Genomic DNA, 21737 nt, shown 5'->3' on the forward strand with positions numbered 1-21737 from the left:
GCCTACATGTGGCTATTACACTCTGCACCCATTCTATCTGGTCCTCAAGTCATCTGGAGGAGAGAGCTACCCCAGCACTGGCCTACAGGTGGCTATTACATTCTGCACACATTCTATCTGGCCTAACCCTGCACTGTGGTCCTCAAGTCACTAGAAGGAGACAGCTACCCCAGCACTGGCCTACAGGTGGCTACTACATTCTGCACACATTCTATCTGGCCTAACCCTGCACTGTGGTCCTCAAGTCACTAGGAGGAGACAGCTACCCCAGCACTGGCCTACAGGTGGCTACTACATTCTGCACACATTCTATCTGGCCTAACCCTGCACTGTGGTCCTCAAGTCACCTGGAGGAAACAGCTACCCCAGCACTGGCCTACATGTGGCTACAACACTCTGCACACATTCTATCTGGCCTAACCCCGCACTGTGGTCCTCAAGTCACCTGGAGGAGAGAGCTACCCCAGCACTGGCCTACAGGTGGCTACTACATTCTGCACACATTCTATCTGGCCTAACCCTGCACTGTGGTCCTCAAGTCACTAGGGGGAGACAGCTACCCCAGCACTGGCCTACAGGTGGCTACTACATTCTGCACACATCATTCTATCTGGCCTAACCCTGCACTGTGGTCCTCAAGTCACCTGGAGGAAACAGCTACCCAGCACTGGCCTACATGTGGCTATTACACTCTGCACACATTCTATCTGGTCCTCAAGTCATCTGGAGGAGAGAGCTACCCCGGCACTGGCCTACAGGTGGCTATTACACTCTGCACACATTCTATCTGGTCCTCAAGTCATCTGGAGGAGAGAGCTAACCCAGCACTGGCCTACAGGTGGCTATTACACTCTGCAGAGATCGGGAGAGGTGGGCCAGAGAGTGGGAGAGGTGGGCCAGAGATCGAGAGAGGTGGGCAGAGAGTGGGAGAGGTGGGCCAGAGAGCAGGAGAGGTGGGCCAGAGAGCGGGAGTGGTGGGCCAGAGAGTGGGTGAGGTGGGCCAGAGAGTGGGAGAGGTGGGCCAGAGATCGGGAGAGGTGGGCCAGAGAATGGGAGAGGTGGGCCAGAGAGTGGCAGAGGTGGGCCAGAGAGCGGGAGAGGAGGTCCAGAGAGCGGGAGAGGTGGGCCAGAGAGTGGGAGAGGTGGGCCAGTGAGTGGGAGAGGTGGGCCAGAGAGCGGTAGGGGTGGGCCAGAGATCGGTAGAGGTGGGCCAGAGAGTGGGAGAGGTGGGCCAGAGATCGGGAGAGGTGGGCCAGAGAGTGGGAGAGGTGGGCCAGAGATCGGGAGAGATGGGCCAGAGAGCGGGAGAGGTGGGCCAGAGAGCGGGAGAGGAGGGCCAGAAAGAGGACAGGGAGCGAGCAGAGGAGGAGTGGCGGGCTGGGGTGAGGGAGCGAGCTGCAGATTGGGAGAAAGGATAGGGGAAGCGGGCAGTCGGGCGCAAGATGCAGAAGGAGAGAGAGAAGGAAGCTCTTGACACTGCAGGTGGGACTGGAGAGCCTAAGGTGTGAGTTGGGAGTGTTGGTGAGTGGGGCTGGGTGCTTGGAGAACACAGAAGGGGGATCTTTTCCCTATTATAACTGGTACAAATCAATGAAGTTACTAATTTTAAATAGGCAAGCACATTAAATAAAAAAGCAGAGCAAAACAAACTATGTTCTGTCAAGCTGTGGACATCTGGCACTCTTTCTGTTAACTTGATAGCAGAAACCACTTACTAAAGGTGCCATTATGACAACCTGGCTCCCTGGCAGCCTCTCACCCACTTCCTCTTTCTAGAAATCTCTAGGACCCTGCGGCCAATAACAGACATGCTGCAAAAAGGAAGCAATTAATGGCACTGTGCGTCGCAGGATGCGCCTGTTTATGCCGCAGACTGGCAACATGTGCGACGCAGAATGCGCCTGTTTATGCCGCAGACTGGCAACATGTGCGACGCAGAATGCGCCTGTTTATGCCGCAGACTGGCAACATGTGCGACGCAGAATGCGCCTGTTTATGCCGCAGACTGGTCACTTTAATGCTGTAGCACCCTGGGGGTGCAGGGGTCGGACTGTAGGGAGAACCCTTCCCGCATAACCCGGTACGGGGGCCCCGAAGCCCCCTGGAGGGGACAATAACTGAAGCCTTCCTCTGTCCTCAAACTGCATGGAGGAAACCGCCACGGCCTCAGCTATTGTTCTGCACAGCCATAGCTCCTAGTCACCGGAGTCGAGGCACTTTAGACTACAGCACTGTGCAGTGGGTCAGGAAGGGGTCAGTTGTATTTGGGGTGGGTGGCGGGTATGCCACAAAGGAGACATTTTGGAATAAACCTTTACAGTTGCGACCCAAAACCGAAAGAGGCCTTTATTTGCTAGTTTTTCGCCAGTGTCATTTAATTCCACTAGGTTTTGATTCCTCTTTTTGAAGTTTCCTTTACTGCGTGGGGCGCTCGGTGATTGGCTGGCGGCCTCTGATGGAGGAGCTGGGGGCGGGGCAAGCTGAAAGGGAAAGAGGAACAGGCGCTCTCGGCCAATGGGTGTCCTTCCTCTGGGGAGGCTGATGTCACGGGAATTCTCCGATCTCCAGCAGCGCCCCAGTGCAGGGCGCCCTTTAAAAGGGCGCCTGTCTCAGCTTGACACAAACAAGAACACATCCTGCAAGCACTCACGAGGAACCAAGAGGCGGCTCAGCTGTGAGTACAGGCATCCTGGCTAAAGCCTAACCCAAGGAGTGGCAAGAAAGAAGAATACCCAGCCAGTGCCAGGAGAGAGTAAGGGCAGCAAGAGGGGCACGAGCTGACTATACGCAAAGAGCCCAGAGCCTGGAAGGGCAGCGCCTTGAAGCCGTGCACCAGTCCATCATTCATCCATTCATCCAGGGACACCAAGGACTATGAGCACCGAGAACTTCCTCCACGACATGGAGAAGGGGGGGCTGCAGGTGGAGCGAGACACCTCCCGGCCGCGCCACAACAGGTGCTGGCGGTGGCTGGCCGCTATGTCTTTCGCGGCGCTAGCCGGTGCCACCGTCGTCTTGACTCTGCTGTTCTTCCAGGTCATCCCCTCCCCCCACAGCGCCTCCAAGCAGGTGAGATACGCTGCCACGCTCCTTTCGTTGGCTTTTCTGAGCTTGCAGAATGCGGCCTGGTCTGGGGATGCATTTCCTGGCCACGTGCATCGTTTGGAGTCTTTGTAGTGCCTGGAGGAGTGGTGTTTAATGCATACATTGATGGGCTCCTGCCAGGATTTTCGAGGCCAGGAACACCGCTAAGAAGTCCTGATAGTAGTGACTGGCACGGGAGAGTCCGTGTGGGGTCTTATTCACTGGCACAGACGTGTGCCTCCTTAATAATGCAATTCGTTGCCCAGTCTGGCAGCTTCCGTCACCTTGCCATAGCGCCTAGAATCGCAAACGTCCAATCCGTCGTTCCATGCCTCCACCCGCTCTCTGAATTCCAGGGTAGAGATGCTGGTGTCCGCCAGTATCCCTCATTCTCATCTGAAGCCCCCAGGCTGCTCTCAGCGTCGCCCCCAGGGTGGCAGCCCCAGCCGTGCATAGCTGCCAGGCAGAGCAGCGCTGGCATAGCTCATGCTGGCACAGCTCATGCTGGCACAGGTGTGCGGAGTTTCCGGCTTGGCCCCGCGCCAGGATGCGCTCACCGTCGCCTGAGAACTCAGGACACGGAATCCGAGCGCTTCTCCTGTTAAGCAGAGCGGGGCCCCCTCCTGATCCGCGCCTGGCCTCTTGCGACCCCCGCCCCCTCCACCCCCAATCACCACGGCAGTGGCATCAGAGCACCCGGGCCTGACCCTCCTGCGCCCCCGCCAGCGGCGTCCAGACCTGGAGGAGAAAGGGATGAGCGAGGAAATAGATGCTGGGAACCCAGCGGTGGAGAGGGGGTGGGGGGTGTGGCGGGGACCATAGTCCTGTACAAAGGTGGTGGATGGGCAGCAGGTGTGGGCGTGCCAGGTGGGTGCAACCACCAAGGGACGAGGAGGGCAGGAACAAGCCGAGAAGAAGACTTTCCATCACTACTACTGCTAAGTTTCTCGCTGTATTCTGTTTGATTCAATACAACTGTGTCCCCCCACTTCCCCTTTCTACCCTCATCCCCGCAAGTCAATGACCAATAACTGCTTTCATATGTTTTTGACAAGTTTTCTGTCCGACATTCTGTAAATTAAAATGTTCTGTTTGTTTTGTCCCGCTAGTCCGATTGGCAGCACCAGAACTCGCCGGCGGATCCGCATTTAAGTAAGTGTTAAGCCCAGGTCTACGATTTCATCAATTCCACCCATTTATATATCCAATGAGAAGGCAGCTCGGTGGGTTGGGGACTTCTGCGGAGATGTGTGTGTGTAAACTGCAGGTCACATGTTGTCTGTTAAGAATCAGCGCGTTAGGTTACGCCATTCAGCCTCCCATTGTCCGCCAGTCAGTATACAGCATCTGCGCTGATTGTTCTCCCACCAGCAATTCCAGGGAGCTGATTTTGGGGGTCGGGGGCATTTGATAGGACGTTGCCCCCCGTGGACTGATATATGGGCGCCAGTTTAGCGGGAGTTTGTTAAGGGGCTTGGTTTCATGCTGGGGGGCGTAGGGACACGCTGCATTGTGAGGCTTGTGAGGGTGATGTCTGTTCCACCTGAGGGTCTAACTCTGACCCCCCTTTCTTCCTCCAGGTCCCATTCCTCAGCAGCTCAAACTCCAGGCCATGGAATCGCAGAAACCCGCCGCCCACCTGATAGGTAAGGAGATGAGGGGGTGTAGAGAGCTCCACCCCTTCTCAGGCTGCCTTTCCCATCCTCCTGCCACACTGTTTCCCCTTCCAAGCCACCTACACCAAGCGTGAACCTCAACAAGCTGCCCTTCCATTCAGCAACCCATCCCAACCTACCATGCCAATGCCTGTCCCTCCCTCCCATCATCCATCCATGCCAATATCCATCCATCCATCCATCCTTCCATCCACGCCCACATTCATCCATCCATCCGTCCTTCCACACCAGTATTCATCCATCCTTACATCCACACCAATATCCACTCACCCATCCTTACATCTACGCCAATATTCATCCATCCATCCACACCAATATCCATCCATCCATCCATCCATCCATCCATCCATCCATCCAGCCATCCATCCACGCCAATGTTCATCCATCCTTCCAGCCACGCCAAAATCCATCCATCCATCCATCCATCCATCCATCCATCCATCCATCCATCCATCCATCCATCCATCCGCCCGATTATTCATCCGTCCTTCCAGCCATGCCAATATCCATCCATTCATCCATCCATCCACCCCATTATTCATCCATCCATACACACCAATATTCATCCATCCTTCCATCCACGCCAATATTCATCCATCCATGCCATTATCCACTCACCCATCCTTACATCCATCCATGTCAATATTCATCCATCCATCCATCCACGCCACTATCCACTGACCCATCCATACATCCATCCTTGCCAATATTCATCCACCCTTACATCCATCCACCATTCCACGCTAATATTCATCAATCCTTCCATCCACGCCAATATCCATCCATCCATCCATCCATCCATCCATCCATCCATCCATCCATCCACACCAATATTCATTCATCCACACCAATATTCATCCATCATTCCATCCACACCAATATTCATGCATTCATCCATCCACTCCAATATTCATCCATTCATCCATCCACACCAATATTCATTCATCAACACCAATATTCATCCATCCATCCATCCACACCAATATTTATCCATCCATCCACACCAATATTCATGCATTCTTCCATCCATCCATCCATCCATTCATCCATCCATCCATCCATCCACCACACAAGTATTCATCCATCCATCCTTCCATCCACGCCAATATTCATCCATCCATCCATCCACACCAATATCCACTGACCCATCCTTACATCAATTCATCCATCCATCCACGCCAATATTCATCCATCCATCCATGCCACTATCCACTCACTTATCCTTACATCCATCCATGCCAATAGTCATCCATCCATCCATCCATCCATCCCAATATTAACCTATCCCTACATCCTTTCTTACATCCATCCATCCATCCATGCCAATATTCATCAATCCATCCTTACATCCATCCACCTACCCATCCATCCATCTTTACATGGCTTTTCAAGCAATACCTGTCACTCCTCGTCCACTGTATTGCTGCTCCCTACTCCAACTTTCAGTGCTATGTGGATGACACTCAGCTTGTATTCAGGCTTTCCTCTCTTCTCCCTCTCTCATCTCTGACTGTCTTTCTGCAATCCAGGAGTGGTGCACTGCCAACGACCTCTGCCTTCATGCCAGTAAGACAGAGATCTTCCTTATTGGCACACCTTCTCCCTCCTTTCCTGTCGTTCTCTCGACGGCCTCCCTTGGCCCTCCTCCTACCCCCACCTTTGAGGCTAAGAACCTAGGGGTCATCTTTGATTCCACGCTCTCCTTCTCTGCCCACATCTCTGACGTCTCTAAAAATTCAAACTGCCAACTGCACCTCCTCAGAGGTATTCTTCCTTTCCTCTCCTTCCCCCAGAAGCTCACTGTCTCTCCGCCCTTTGCAACTCATCCAGAACAGGACTGCGAGACTTGTCCTTGGCCTCAAACCCAGGGATCATATCTCCCTAGCCCTGAAATCGCTTCATTGGCTCCCAGTGGCTGCAAGGATTAAGTTTAAGAACCTTTGCATTGTTCACAAGGCCTTCTGGGGCCTGGGTCCACAATTCCTTCAACTCTTGTGTGTATGGACGCGATATAAATAAAATATCATATCTTATCTATCCATCCATCCACGCCAATCTGCATCCATCCTCGCCAATATTCATCCATCCACACTATTATTCATCCATCCATTCACCCACCCATCCATCCACACCAATATTCATACATCCACACACCCACCCATCCATACATCCATCTATCAATGCTAATATTCACCCATTCACCCTTCCATCCGTCCGACCACCCATCCATCTCTATTTCCATTGTTCCATCTCTCTGTTGATCTCTTTGGGTCCATCCCTTTGTCCGTCCTTGCCTTGTCCTCCTATTATCCATCTATCTCTCTTTAAACTAGCCTGCCACTCTTTCACTTCTCTCACTCTTTGTTTGTTCTTCTTTGACTTCATTCATCTTCTCGTTCACCTCCTCTTCTGCCATTCCCTCTTTTCATCGCCCCCTCTAGTCCCATGATCCTCTCTTTCCACTGGCCTTTTTTCTTTTCATCCTCACCTACGAGCTGTCCCTACCAGTCTATCTCCCCATTCCTTTGCTGGTGATTTGTTGGCCATCCTCCATCTCCATCTGTCTGCCCACCTGATCCCTCTGATAGGCTGTCGCGTTACCATTGGCAACTCACTCTAACTTTCTCCCATTCCCTTTCTGTCCTGGCAGCTGACCTCAGCCACAAGAGCCTGCGCTGGATCTCAGACCGAGGCAACGCCTTCATGGAAAACGGGATGAGGCTGGAAGACAACACCCTGGTCATCCCCGCCCGGGGCCTTTACTTCGTGTACACGCAGGTGGTCTACTATGGGGGGCAGTGCCCCGCCAAGGGCAGCCTTTACCTGATGCACTCTGTCTACAAGCGCTCAGAGTCTTACTCCGTCGACATGCCCCTATTGAGTGCCACCAAGTCAGCCTGCGAGAGCACCTCCCCCAATGGACAACACTGGTATGAAAGCATCTACCAGGGTGCAGTCTTCAGCCTGGAGGAAGGGGATGTCCTCTCCACACGCACAACCCAGATCGCTAACTTGGACCCAAAGGGCGCCCAGAATTATTTCGGAGTTATTGCAATGTAACAAGAAAGAAAGAAAGAAAGAAAGGAAGGAAGAAAGAAAGACAGAAAGAAAGAAAGGAAGAAAGGAAGAAAGAAAACAAGTGGGTGAATAACCCAGTGGACATAAGGAAACTGAAACAGAAGAGATACAAAAAATCTGAAAGAATACTCAATGAAAACTAAAACAGTTAAAAAGTAAGAAAACCAAAGCAAAGCAAATGAACTCTCAGCGCATATTTATTTTTTTTTTATAGAAGATTGTATGTTTAAATATTTATTTATTAATATATTTATGCCTATTTGTATAGCTATATTTTGTATTTTGTGACATCAAAAGGCAGTTTTGGAATCAAGCGTGGCCTTCCGTGGAATCCAAGGGAAGACCAGCGGTGGCAGGCTGGCCTGACATATCTGCCCAAGTGATGCCATCAACTCTTGTGAAGAATCTGCTTCTGAGAAGTCTCTATGGCAAGATATATACCCGTATCATGTGTATCACATTGTGGTTATTTCCTCTGCTGTTGGCAGGGTAAATGCTAGTGTATAAAATTATGAATTTTGATGAGTTTACATTTACAGTCCATGAAATTTACTCATGGAATGGAAGAGAACCTTTTATGACTTATGTATATTACATGATGCAGCGCTGCAGCAGCCATTTTGAAACCACTCCACTATGTCGAGTGCCCTTTGGTGTCAACGCCAACAAAACATCTCCATCAAATGGCAGTCCCAGTGGGCCGGTATCCTCTATGATTTGAGGCAATGTGTTATATGCATCCAGTCAGTGATAAATATATGTTTCTAGCTCTCTAAGTTTGCAGAACAGCATTATCTTAATTACAAAATACATCAAAAGGATGACCATGACGTATGCGTCAGTGTCACAGTTGAGCACCATAATTATGATTTAAGCTGTGACATTACATCAGGGTTCAACATTGAGATTCGATGATAGGTGCTAAAACCAGCTCCTGGGTGTCGGGCATCACCCTGTAGGCAGGAGCTACCGCAGGGGAACCAGGAGCTACCAGAGATGCCCCTTTAAATGTGTATCTATTTTGTATGAACCATTGTGTTTAAATGTATATTAGATGTGTTCTAATTCTTCTTTATCATTATTCTCAAATACTCAAAGCAAATGTTACATTTACATGTTTGGAAGGCACCAGTTGGCCTTAGGAGCCACAGGTAGCTCCTGGTAGCTGTTGATGACAAGCTAACCAGGCTCTTCTAGGCTAGAAGCAGGAGCTAAATATCTCCCAGATACCCGCAATTTCAAACCCTGTACGTTGAGTACCGCTGCACCTAAAATGTATTCAGGTATCTATAAACGGTAACTACAAGTTTTTGGTGAGACTTAATACAACAATATGTTCCAATAATATTTATTGTCGCATGCTTTATGTCCTATGCTGGCAGGGATCCTCCAATCCCATTCCTGCTGTTACCGTGGCTATGGTGTATATCTCAAATGTATGTTCTTGCAACATCGTTATGTGTTATATTAACACACGTTGGTTTATGCCAATCAATGCTGATTTATGTTAAAGTCACATGTTTGCATTGTTGAAATGCTGTCTCACTCTGGCATCTTGGAGGTTCACCTTTTTGCTTCTGTATTGAAATGTGAAACTCTATATTTATGTCTGAACTGCAAAGGGGAGTTCTCCTGTGCATGTGTTTGGATGTATGTTGGCTCTAGTGGAATAAACTTGAACTGGAGATTTGTATCCTGCATGTAATCGTGGCACTCCTTTCACACATGGCTAACCATAAACAGTGAGGACTGTACAACCCATCCAGTTTTAGTTTAGTTTAGTTTAATTAACTTATTATGCTCAGCAATGAGCCCATAGGCATGATGACGCACACAAGACAAATACAACAGAGAAACACATCTAAAGAAACAGTCCAGGTGAGTGGCCAGGGTTGATTTAGAAGAGATTTATTCAAACAACCATGTTTTGAGCTTTTTATTGAAGCGCTCAAGTTTAGTTTCCAGCCTTAGGTCAAGTGGCAGGCAATTCCATGGCTGCAATAACAAAAGCTCCTTTTTCAGCATTTTTTGAATTACTTCTCGGGACCATGAGACTTTTAGTGTCATTGGATCTGAGAGACCGGGGAGTGTGCTTGGGGATAAGAAGTTCATTCAAGTAACAGGGCACAATGCCCAGGAGACCCTTTAAAGTAACAAAGAGGAGACGATATTGAATTCTCGACTCTACATGCAGCCAGTGCAGTGATCTTCCAGCTGGTGCAACATGGTCCCGTCTAGCAAGACCTGTAACTACCTGCAGTGCTTCATTTTGGATGACCTGGAGTCGCTTTAATTCAGTTTTGCTGATGCCAGTCAGCAAGCTGCAACAATAATCCATTTTGGATCCCACTATGGCTCTGTCCATTGTTTCTGCATTGGTCTGTGAGATCATAGGTCGAAGATGGGCAAATAGTTTTAAGTAATAAGCGGCTCTGGAAACCACACTCCCCATATGGGCTTTCATGCAGAGGTGCTGGTCCAGGATCACCCCTAGGGACTTGATCTTCTTCAGTATGTGAACCTTAACTTCACTGAGCTGGAAGTTGCTGTACATAGTGTCCAGTTTGGAAATCCGACTGGGGGATCCCACGATCATAAGTTCGGTTTTTGATCTATTCAGTGTTTTGATCTATTCAGTATTCTGCACCATCCAATTTTCTATGCATGTGCATGCTTTCTTGATGCGCTCTTCATCTCGTACATGATCACCACTCAATGGGATGATACATTGCGTATCATCTGCAAAATTGGAGAAGGCAGATATCTTCCTGCTCACGCAGGGTAAAGAAGGGAACAGTGAAAACATTGTAGAAACAGGGCGAGAGACTTGCTCCCTGGGGGACTCCTCATTCAATCTGAGCCATTGCTGCCTCTGCAATTTCTGAGCAAAGGCAGCTGACCAGATTCTGCAGAAAGGAGGCTACCCATTGAGAGGCTTCGGAAGAAAATGCTAAGTTGGCTCACGTGCCTACCCTCTTTAATATCATGGATGCTACTTAGTCTCCAGCTCTGCATTTACTTTGGGTCAAGCACTCACCTGTGTTTTCCAGACTCCTGATGCCTTTTTTGGACGCTCTTTCTCATTTTCCCTAAATCATTCTTGCACAGACACTAACACATGTGCATTCCACCCACACAGACATACACAGAGACACACACAGAGACAAACACACACACACAAAGATATACACAGACACACACACAGACTGACACACACACAGACATACAGAGACACACACACAGACTGACACACACACACACAAACTTACACACACACAGACAGATACACACACAGACAGATACACACACAGACTGACACACATGAGCGCGTGCACACACACAAACTGACATACATCACATACACAGAGACACTCACACACAGACTGACATAAACACACAAACTGACACACACAGACATACACAGAGACACACATGCAGACTGTTACATACACAGAGACTGAAACACACGCACGCACCCACAAACACACAAATTGACATACACACATACATCACATACACAGAGACACACACAGACTGACACAAACACACAAACTGACACACACACAGACATACACAGACACACACACACACACACACACACACACACACACATGCAGACTGTTACACACACAGAGACTGAAACACACGCGCGCACGCTCACACACACACAAACTGACACACACACACACATACACACATACATCACAGACATAGCCAGACACACACACACAGACTGACACAAACACACAAACGGACACACAAACAGACATATACAGAGAGACACACACACATAGTTATACACACACACAGACTGACACACGCGCACGCACAAACACACACGTCTTATTTTATACTCCCAGACGTAGCAAAATGACATGTTTGCATCCCCAGACAATGCACACGAAGGTCCTTGCGCCTCAATGAAAGCTCCGCCGGCGAGCTGGCAGCACCTTGGCAGCTCTCCTGTGCTCAAGGAGACAGATGCCATCTCTGGGATCCGGCCCAACACGCAAGATACGCCTTGAACACAGGCACTGTCCTGTAGAACAAGGCACAGGACTCCAGAGGAGGTCTTCAGAACCAAACGCGAGACCTCACGCGAGGCACCCAGAGCCTGGGCAATATGTTAGGTGCAGTCGCGTGAACCTGACACAAGTCACAATGGGAGGCCGTGCCGCTGGTGTGCACAGTGGGAACCTCTGCTTTGCCTTTGTCGACAGCTGTGGCATTTCACTGCAAGGTCTCTCACCTCCAACTCAACTCCTAGCCGCCATCTCACGGCAAGTCCTCTCACCCCAATCTCCGCTCATTGCAGCCACCTCACTGCAAGCCCTCTCACCCCAAACTCAGCTCATTGCAGCTACCTCACGGCAAGTCCTCTCACCTCAAACTCAGCTCATTGCAGCCACCTCACTGCAAGCCCTCTCACCCCAAACTCAGCTCATTGCAGCTACCTCACGGCAAGTCCTGTCACCTCAAACTCAGCTCATTGCAGCTACCTCACTGCAAGTCCTCTCACCCCAAACTCAGCTCATTGCAGCCACCTCACTGCAAGCACTCACCCCAAAATCAGCTCTTGGCAGCCACCTCACTGCAAGCCCTCTTACCTCAAACTAATTGCAGCCACCTCACTGCAAGCCCGCTGACCTCTAACTCATTTCAGCCACCTCAATGCAAGCCCTCTCACCTCAAACCCAGCTCATTGGAGCCACCTCACTGCAAGCCTTCTTACCTCAAACTCCTTGCAACCACCCCACTGCAAGCCCTCTCACCTCAAACTCATTGCACCCACCTCACTGCAAGTCCTCTCACCTCAAACTGACTGCAGCCACCTCACTGCAAGCCCTCACACCTCAAACTCATTGCAGCCACCTCACTGCAGGCACTCTCACCTCAAACTCAACTCCTCAACGGCATCTCACTGCAAGCCCTCTCACCTCAAACCCAGCTCATTGCAGCCACCTCAATGCAAGCCCCCTCACCTCAAACTCATTGCAGCCACCTCACTACAGGCCCTCTCACGTCAAATTCAACTCCTCGACAACAACTCACTGCAAGCTCTCTCACCACAAACTCAGCTGATTGCAGGCACCTCACTGCAAGCCCTCTAACCTCAAACCCAGCTAATTGCAACAACCTCACTGCAAGCCCTTTCACCTCAAACCCAGCTCATTGCAGCCATCTCACTGCAAGCCAGCTCACTTAAAACCAAACTCCGTGCAGCTATCTCACTGCAAGCCACCTCCCTTCAAACCCAACTCCATGCAGCCATCTCACTGCAAGGTATCTCACTTCAAACCCAACTCCTTGCAGTCATCTCACTGCACACCCTCTCACTTCAAACCCAACTCCTTGCAGCCATCTAACTGCAAGCCCTCTCACTTTAAACCCACCTCCTGCAGTCATCTCACCGCAAGCCCTCTCACTTCAAACCCAACTACTTGCAGCCATCTCACTGCAAGCCCTCTCACTTCAAACCCAACTCCTGCAGCCATCTCACTGCAAGCCCTCTCACTTCAAACCCACCTCCTTGCGGCCATCTCACTGCAAGCCCTCTCCCCCTAAACCCAGCTCATTGCAGCCACCTCACTGCAAGCCCTCTCACTGAGAACTCAACTCCTCGACGACAACTCACTACAAGCTCTCTCACCCAGAACTCAGCTGATTGCAGCCACCTCACTGCAAGCCCTCTAACCTCAAACCCAGCTCATTGCAGCCACCTCACTGCAAGCCCTCTCACCTCAAACTCATTGCAGCCACCTCACAGCAGACCCTCTCACCTCAAACTCAACTCCTCGACGACATCTCACTCTGCAAGCCTTTTCACCCCAAACTCAGCTCATTGCAGCCACCTCATTGCAAGCTCTCTCACCTCAAACCCAGCTCATTGCAGCCACTTAACTCCTCAACGACATCTCACTGCAAGCCCTCCCACCTCACACCCAGCTCATTGCAGCCATCTCATTGCAAACACCTCCCACCTAAGACCAAGCTCTTGCAGCCACCTCACCGCAAGCCCTCCCACCCCAAACCCAGATCATTGCAGCCACCTCACTGAAAGTCCTCTCACCTCACACCCAGCTCATTGCAGCCAGCTCACTGCAAGCAATCTCACCTCAAACTCAACTCCTCACCGACATCTCACTGAAAACCCTCTCACCCCAAACTAAGCTCATTGCAGCCCCCTCACTGCAAGCCCACCGACCTCAAACCCAGCTCATTGCAGCAAGCCCTCTCACCTCCAACCCAGCTAATTGCAGCAACCTCACTGCAAGCCCTCTCACCCCAAACACAGCTCATTGCAGCCACCTCACCGCAAACCCTCCCAACCCAAATACAGCTCATTGCATCCACCTCACGGCAAGCTCTCTCACCTCAAACCCAGCTCATTGCAGCCACCTCACTGCAAGCCCTCTTACCTCAAACACAGCTCACTGCAGCCACCTCATTGCACTCCCTCTCACCACAAACCCAGCTAATTGAAGCAACCTCACTGCAAGCCCTCTCACCTCAAACCCAGCTCTTTGCAGCCACCTCATTGCAGTCTCTCTCACCTCAAACTCAGCTAATTGCAACAACCTCACTGCAAGCCCTCTCACGTCAAACCCAGCTCATTGCATCCATCTCACTGCAAGCCAGTTCACTTCAAACCAAACTCCGTGCAGCTATCTCACTGCACGGCACTCACTTCAAACCTAACTCCCTACAGCCATCTCACTGCAAGCCATCTCCCTTCAAACCCAACTCCTTGCAGCCATCTCACTGCAAGGTATCTCACTTCAAACCCAACTCCTTTCAGCCATCTTACTGCAAGCCCTCTCACTTCAAACCCAACTCCTTGCAGCCATCTCACTGCAAGCCCTCTCACTTCCAACCCAACTCCTTGCAGCCATCTCACTGCAAGCCCTCTCAGTTCAAACCCAACTCCTTGCAGCCATCTCACTGCAAGCCCTCTCAGTTCAAACCCAACTCCTTGCAGCCATCTCACTGCAAGCCCTCTCCTCCTAAACCCAGCTCATTGCAGCCATCTCACTGCAAGCCCTCACTTCAAACCCAACTCCCTGCAGCCATCTCACTGCAAGCCCTCTAACTTCCAACCCAACTCCAAGCCATCTCACTGCAAGCCCTCTCACTTCCAACCCAACTCCTTGAAGGCATCTTCCTATATTCTGGCAGTATTTATTGGTAAAGGAACATCGCTCCACAGCCCCAAGTGTCACCCGGATCTATCTCATTTTCCCGCAGGAGACATTGTACCTCAGATTTTGCAGCATGTTTATGGGGGAGGGGGAAAGACCCCATATTCCCTTGGTGGCTGTCGGCAGATGCTTAATAAATCTAATCACCACCTGTTCTTTTTCTTTTGGTTCCACACTTCTCCCACCAAATGTTGTTACTGTCGACATTTGACAGATTTGTACCAAATATTCTGCATTGAAAAATATGTGCAATGAATATTCTGCAAGGACTTTCCCGGGCACCTTCTGCCAATGGCACCAGATGCCCGGGGAAGGTCTCGTTCTATGAACCATGTCAAGGAATCAGATTCAGGATTAAAAGGAGCGTGGATCATCTAAAGAGGTTTCCTTGAAAGTAGCAACCAATGTATGGATCTAGGTCACAGCGCAGTACATAGAGCACAAGCCGAGGTGGGGCAGGAAGAAGGACCCCCGGAACGGGGAGAAGTAGGGTTCAATGGAGCAATCCGTGACTTTCAAGATTTCGTTTGGAGAGTAGGGTCTTCAGCATCTCCCGGAAGTGCAGAAAGCAAGGAGGTTGGGGCAATGTGTGCTCAGCATAGAAAATAAGACAACTAAGGATCTTAGCAGAACCAGCCAAGTTCCTAGAGGAGCCAACACAGCGTCTAGCAGAGCCAACACAGCGTCTAGCAGAACCAACACAGCGTCTAGCCGAACCAACACAGCGTCTAGCAGAGCCAACGCAGCGTCTAGCCGAACCAACACAGCGTCTAGCAGAACCAACGCAGCGTCTAGCAGAACCAACGCAGCTTCTAGCAGAGCCAACACAGCGTCTAGCACAGCCAACACAGCTTCTAGCCGAACCAACACAGCGTCTAGCAGAACCAACACAGCGTCTAGCCGAACCAACACAGCGTCTAGCAGAGCCAACACAGCGTCTAGCCGAACCAACACAGCGTCTAGCAGAACCAACGCAGCGTCTAGCAGAGCCAACGCAGCGTCTAGCAGAGCCAACACAGCGTCTAGCAGATCCAACACAGCATCTAGCAGAACCACACACAGCATCTAGCAGAGCCAGAACTGTGTCTAGCAGAGCCAACCCAGCGTCTAGCAGAGCCAACGCTGCCAAACAGCAATAGTGGGCTGGCCATGAAGGACTGCATGGACTATATTCAAAGAGTCACCATCTGGCAAGGCTGAGTAATTCGAGCCACAGAGCATCTCTCCACAGCCCCTTCCCCCTCTATGAAAGTAACTCCTGCCTTAGAATATCTCTCCACAGCCCCAGTGCCTGCATCTCTATGAAAGTACCTCTTGCCATAGAACATCTCTCCACAGCCCCGAGGCCCCCCTCTCTATGGAAGTACATCTTGCTATAGAACATCTCTCCACGGCCCCCAGGACTCCTTCTCTATGGAAGTACCTCTTGCCATAGAACATCTCTCCACAGTCCCAGGTCACCTTCTCTATGGAAGTACCTCTTGACGCAGAACATATCTCTTAACAGCCCCTGGATCTCCCTCTCTATGGTAGTACTTCTTGCCATAGAACATCTCTCCACAGCCCTGAGTCTCCCTCTCTATGAAAGTACCTCCTACCACAGAGCATCTCTCCACAGCCCATGGTCTCCCTCTCTATGAAAGTACTTCTTACCATAGAGCATCTCTCCACAGCCCAGGGTCTCCCTCTCTATGAAAGTACCTCTTACCATAGAGCATCTCTCCACAGCCCGGGTCTCCTCCTCTATGAAAGTACCTCTTACCATAGAGCATCCCTCAACAGCCCAGGGTCTCCCTCTCTATGAAAGTACCTGTTACCATAGAGCATGCCACCACAGCCCAGGGTCTCCCTCTCTATGAAAGTACCTCTTACCAAAAAGCATCTCTCCACAGCCCAGGGACTCCCTCTCTATGAAAGTACCTCTTATCATAGAGCATCCCTCCACAGCCCAGGGTCTGCCTCTCTATGAAAGTACCTCTTACCATAGAGCATCCCTCCACAGCCCCGGTTCTCCCTCTCTATGAAAGTACCTATTGCCATAGAGCATCTCTCCACAGCCCCAGGTCTGCCTCTCAATGAAAGTACCTCTTGCCATAGAACATCCCTCCACAGCCCAGGGTCTGCCTCTCTATGAATGTACCTTTTACCATAGGGCATCTCACCACAGCCCCGGGTCTCACACTCTATGAAAGTACCTCTTGTCATAGAACATCCCTCCACAGACCATGGTTTCCCTGTCTATGAAGGTACCTCTTACCATAGAGCATCTCTCCAGAGCCCAGGGTCTCCCCCTCTGTGGAAGTACCTCTTACCAAAGAGCATTCCTCCACAGCCCAGGGTCTGCCTCTCTATGAAAGTACCTCTTACCATAGAGCATCAGTCCACAGCCTCGGTTCTAACTCTCTATGAAAGTTTATTGCCATAGAGCATCTCTCCACAGCCCCAGGTCTCCCTCTCTATCAAAGTACCTCTTGCCATAGAACATCTATCCAAAACCCCTGGGTCTCCCTCTCTATGTAAGTACCTCTTACCATAGAACATCCCTCCACAGCCCAGGGTCTGCCTCTCTATGAATGTACCTTTTACCATAGGGCATCTCTCCACAGCCCCGGGTCTCCCCCTCTATGAACATATCTCTTACCATGCATTATCTCTCCACAGCCCTCGGGCTCTCTCTCTATGGTAGTACCTATTACATAGAGCATCTCTCCACAGCCCAGGGTCGCCCCCTCTATGAAAGTACCTTTTGCCATAGAGCATCTCTCCACAGCCCAGGGTCTCCCCCTCTATGAAAGTACCTCTTGCCATAGAACATCCCTCCACAGACCAGGGTTTCCCTCTCTATGAAGGTACCTCTTACCATAGAGCATCTCTCCACAGCCCAGGGTCTCCCCCTCTATGAAAGTACCTCTTGCCATAGAGCATCCCTCCACAGACCAGGGTTTCCCTCTCTATGAAGGTACCTCTTACCATAGAGCATCTCTCCACAGCCCGGGTCTCCCTCTCTATGAAAGTACCTCTTGCCATAGAACATCTCTCCACAACCCCTGGGTCTCCCTCTCTATGGAAGTACCTCTTACCATAGACCATCTCTCCATAGCCCCAGGTCTCCCTCTCTATGAAAGTACCTCTTGCCATAGAACATCTCTCCACAACCCCTGGGTCTCCCTCTCTATGGAAGTACCTCTTACCATAGACCATCCCTCCACAGCCCAGTGTCTGCCTCTCTGTGAATGTACCTTTTACCATAGAGCATCCCTCCACAGCCCGGCTCTCCCTCTCTATGGTAGTTCCTATTACCATAGAGCATCCCTCCACAGCCCAGGGTCTCCCCCTCTATGAAGTTACCTCTTGCCATAGAGCATCTCTCCACAGCCCAGGGTCTCCCCCTCTATGAAGGTACCTCTTGCCATAGACCATCCCTCCACAGCCCCGGGTCTCCCTCTCTATGGAAATAACTCATGTACAGACTCTTTTTATGACACTTATTCTTCTCCCTTTAATCTGGGGCAGTAAATCCCCGGACTGTCACCACGAGATGCTCCGTTAAAAATCTCCAGCTCTGCGTTACTTGGCGTGATGTTTAATTCAAGAGAAAGGAGACCTGCCAGAGGGGAGGGGGGAGATCACACCCGCCCAGGCCAGAGAAGGAAAGAGCCTCGTGACTCAGAAAGAGCTGCTTATCAGGTTTGGTGGCAGGAGCTGGGAAACCCCAGGCAGGGATGAGTCCAAAACAAGCAGTTTAACCCCACTGCTGCCGGAGTCCAAAGAAGACGCACAGCCCTTCCTTTGCAGCGTCCTTTCAATGTGGCTTATGCGGGCCCTTCTGACCAGTTAACCCCGGAACAGCCTCGTGCAATGCCACCCCTCGCCCCACAGAACAAGAGGAAATGGGCCGTGCCACTGGCCATTCTTACGAACCCCGCACACCTATACTGTGGCGCAGGGGAGTTGCTAGGTCTGGAAAAGACCCGGGGCTAAGCTGATGTCAGAACTGTTGGGACTGGGGGCTAGCTAGTCTTTTTGCTGTAGCTCCTGAGATTCTATCCGGGGCTACAACCAAAAGATCAGGGGCTATAGCCCCCTTAGCCCCCCCCTAGCAACGCCCCTGCTGTGGCGCCTGTAGCAATCAACTTTAGGGGGGCACACAGGGTACACCCACACAAGTAGGGGGGGCATCTACAGCGGGCGAAAGCAAAGTCCAACATCATACAAAATGAAATACATAACATGCTGTGTACAAACACTAAAGGCCCTTCGCTGCACTTTGCAGGCGCCGACAACAAAGTTTAAAATCAAAAGTTATGGTTAATCGTGAAAAAAGTTAGTTTATAAAGAGCGGGGAAAACATAGTTAAGGAAACACTCACTGTCTACCACTACAAGTTCAACCATTAACCTCAGAAGTATAAACACTCACTCCATACCACTACAAGTTCAACCATTAACCTCACAAGTATAAACACTCACTCCATACCACTACAAGTTCAACCATTAACCTCAGAAGTATAAACACTCACTCCATACCACTACAAGTTCAACCATTAACCGCAGAAGTATAAACACTCACTCCATACCACTACAAATCCGACCTGAACACTCTCTTCAACTATGGTATGGAGGTTACCTGCCCAATACTCGAAGTGTGTGCTTAGGTTGGATATCGTTTGAGGGTATGGGAACACAATCAGGATTGTGCAGTAAAAAACAATGGTGCACAGTGGTTTTTAGTGAAGTTTTCCTAAAGTCTGTCTGGTGTAAGACTTTATTAAACTATCGCCTCACTTTTATTTCCTTTACCACTGAGCCCTCTGTCTTTACACATATCTTTAAGTTGATCTACACTGAGATTGATACGAGACTCAGCTGTATAGTAGTTACAGTTTAGGTAACACCAGCCTTGTGGAAGGGCTCTCTGGACACAGGCACAAACGAGAGTCAATGTAATCCAGCACTACTCACTCCCACCAGCTGTAACACCAGTATTAGGAGAGATTTCCTAAAGTCCACCTGTGGTAAGACTTTATAAAACAATCACTTGGTATAAAGGACCCAACTTCTAGTACAGGTCTGTACCTCTCAGAGGTTTGATAGAATGGCAGAGCAGATAGGCTTACATTAAGAGGGAGATGTGAGCTATAGGCAAGTACAATGAACTTAAAAAGAAGCTCTTGTAGTAGACTTGTAGTTTTAGTAAAATAGTTATTTCTTTTATATACACAAAGATAAAGTTACACAGGTAAGGAAATACTATTTCAAATAAACACAATAGGAAAAAAATATAGTAGTCCGGTGAGTAGACAAATAGGAGATATACAGATTATGAAAACAGTTCAAGGTAAGTAAAATCACTTTCTTATAACCATGCAATGTTCTGTGGTAGGAATAAAAAGGGTCATTCAACACCAACAATAGCAGGTCAGTACTTTAAAAGACTTACATTACTTTTCAGAGGCTAGGTATGACTTCTTCAAAGTGAAATTGGAGGTAAAGCAGGTCAGAATCAGAAAAGGCAAGTCTCCAGAGGATTCTTCAATTACAAGTAAATAAGATGCTTTTGTGGTTCAAAAATGTTTCAGGCACTGGGCGAACTATATGGGCGAACACCCAAACACTGGAATCAGTGCTCCAGCAGAAAAGGAGCGAGAGAATGAGTTGCGGTATGTATTAGCTGAGTCCCACAGTACCTGAGGAGTTGTGAAGAAGATGTAGATGGATTATTTCATGGTGCAGCAGCGGTGGACCCGGTCTCCTGTTCCTTGGTCATGGTGACGAAAGGAGGGACTCTGAGAGGGATGTTGCAGCAGCAGTTGGAAGAAAGGACTCAAAACAAAGGATTATTCATGCTCCAACGTCGGTCGGCAGTTTTGGCACCTTTTCACAGTTTCCAAGGATGAACGTTTACTGCACAGTCAATCCACCTAGATTTTACAGCCCTGCACTCAGTTAAGGGGACTTTGAGGAGGAGGAGCCTGTCCAACTGGAGCTCACCAAAGTTCTGGTAGGATTCATTCACCGGAATCTGATGCACTACAATGTGTTCGGAGGTCCCCAGTTATTGGCTGTTTGCAGCCCAGTGTTACACTTCCGGCTTCCTGTGGGCCTCCTTGCAGAATACGACTTCTTTACAAGCTCCTCTGTGGACCAGATACAGGTTGCCATGGCGCCTGTACAAACTACGACGGACTCTGTGTCAGCTGACACGTCCTGTACGTGGAAGACGTACGGCAAGACACGCCCCATACGGTTTTAAAACACCGTCTTTCAAAGGGCTCGTTGCTGCTAATTAACGTTACAAGCTACAAGCGGTTACGTCTGTTACTACTTCGTGTCTTCTCCACACGATTCCTTATCTGCTTTCCTGGTTTTGACCCTTGCTTGACTACTGGATTGGCTTGCCTCCTCCTTTATTCCTGTCGTGCTCATCTGGCTTTTTGACTCGGAACGTTATTGGATCCGGCTTCCTGCTGTCTCTTGTGGTACTTCATTCCAGGTTTCCGCTTCTGGACACGGAACCAAAGCCTTCCTAGCAGAGGACTTGCTGTCAACAATCTGGAACTTTTCTAAACCTACTCTAGATGCGTGTGTTCTCAGGTACATACTTATAATTGATAAATCCCGTCTCTGCTATTATTTCTCTCCACGGCTTTGTTTGGATATTTGTCTTCTGTTGGATTCTGGGACATTGAGTGACTATATTG

The 21737-nt window shown here is 49.9% G+C and overlaps 1 protein-coding gene across 1 annotated transcript; it reads left to right on the forward strand.

Moving 5' to 3' along the window:
- The first annotated feature begins 2553 nt into the window (after positions 1–2553).
- LOC138521898 (tumor necrosis factor-like) lies at positions 2554–9531 on the forward strand. The gene is made up of 4 exons (XM_069635058.1): positions 2554–3069; positions 4194–4236; positions 4665–4730; positions 7411–9531. Exons 1-4 carry the CDS (start codon positions 2875–2877, stop codon positions 7818–7820), a joined length of 714 nt encoding a protein of 237 aa, XP_069491159.1. The 5' UTR covers positions 2554–2874; the 3' UTR covers positions 7821–9531.
- Positions 9532–21737: the final 12206 nt, after the last annotated feature.

The sequence above is a fragment of the Ambystoma mexicanum genome, chromosome 13 (assembly GCF_040938575.1).
Source record: "Ambystoma mexicanum isolate Mex_15411 chromosome 13, UKY_AmexF1_1, whole genome shotgun sequence".
In the NCBI taxonomy this organism is placed as follows: Eukaryota; Metazoa; Chordata; class Amphibia; order Caudata; family Ambystomatidae; genus Ambystoma; species Ambystoma mexicanum.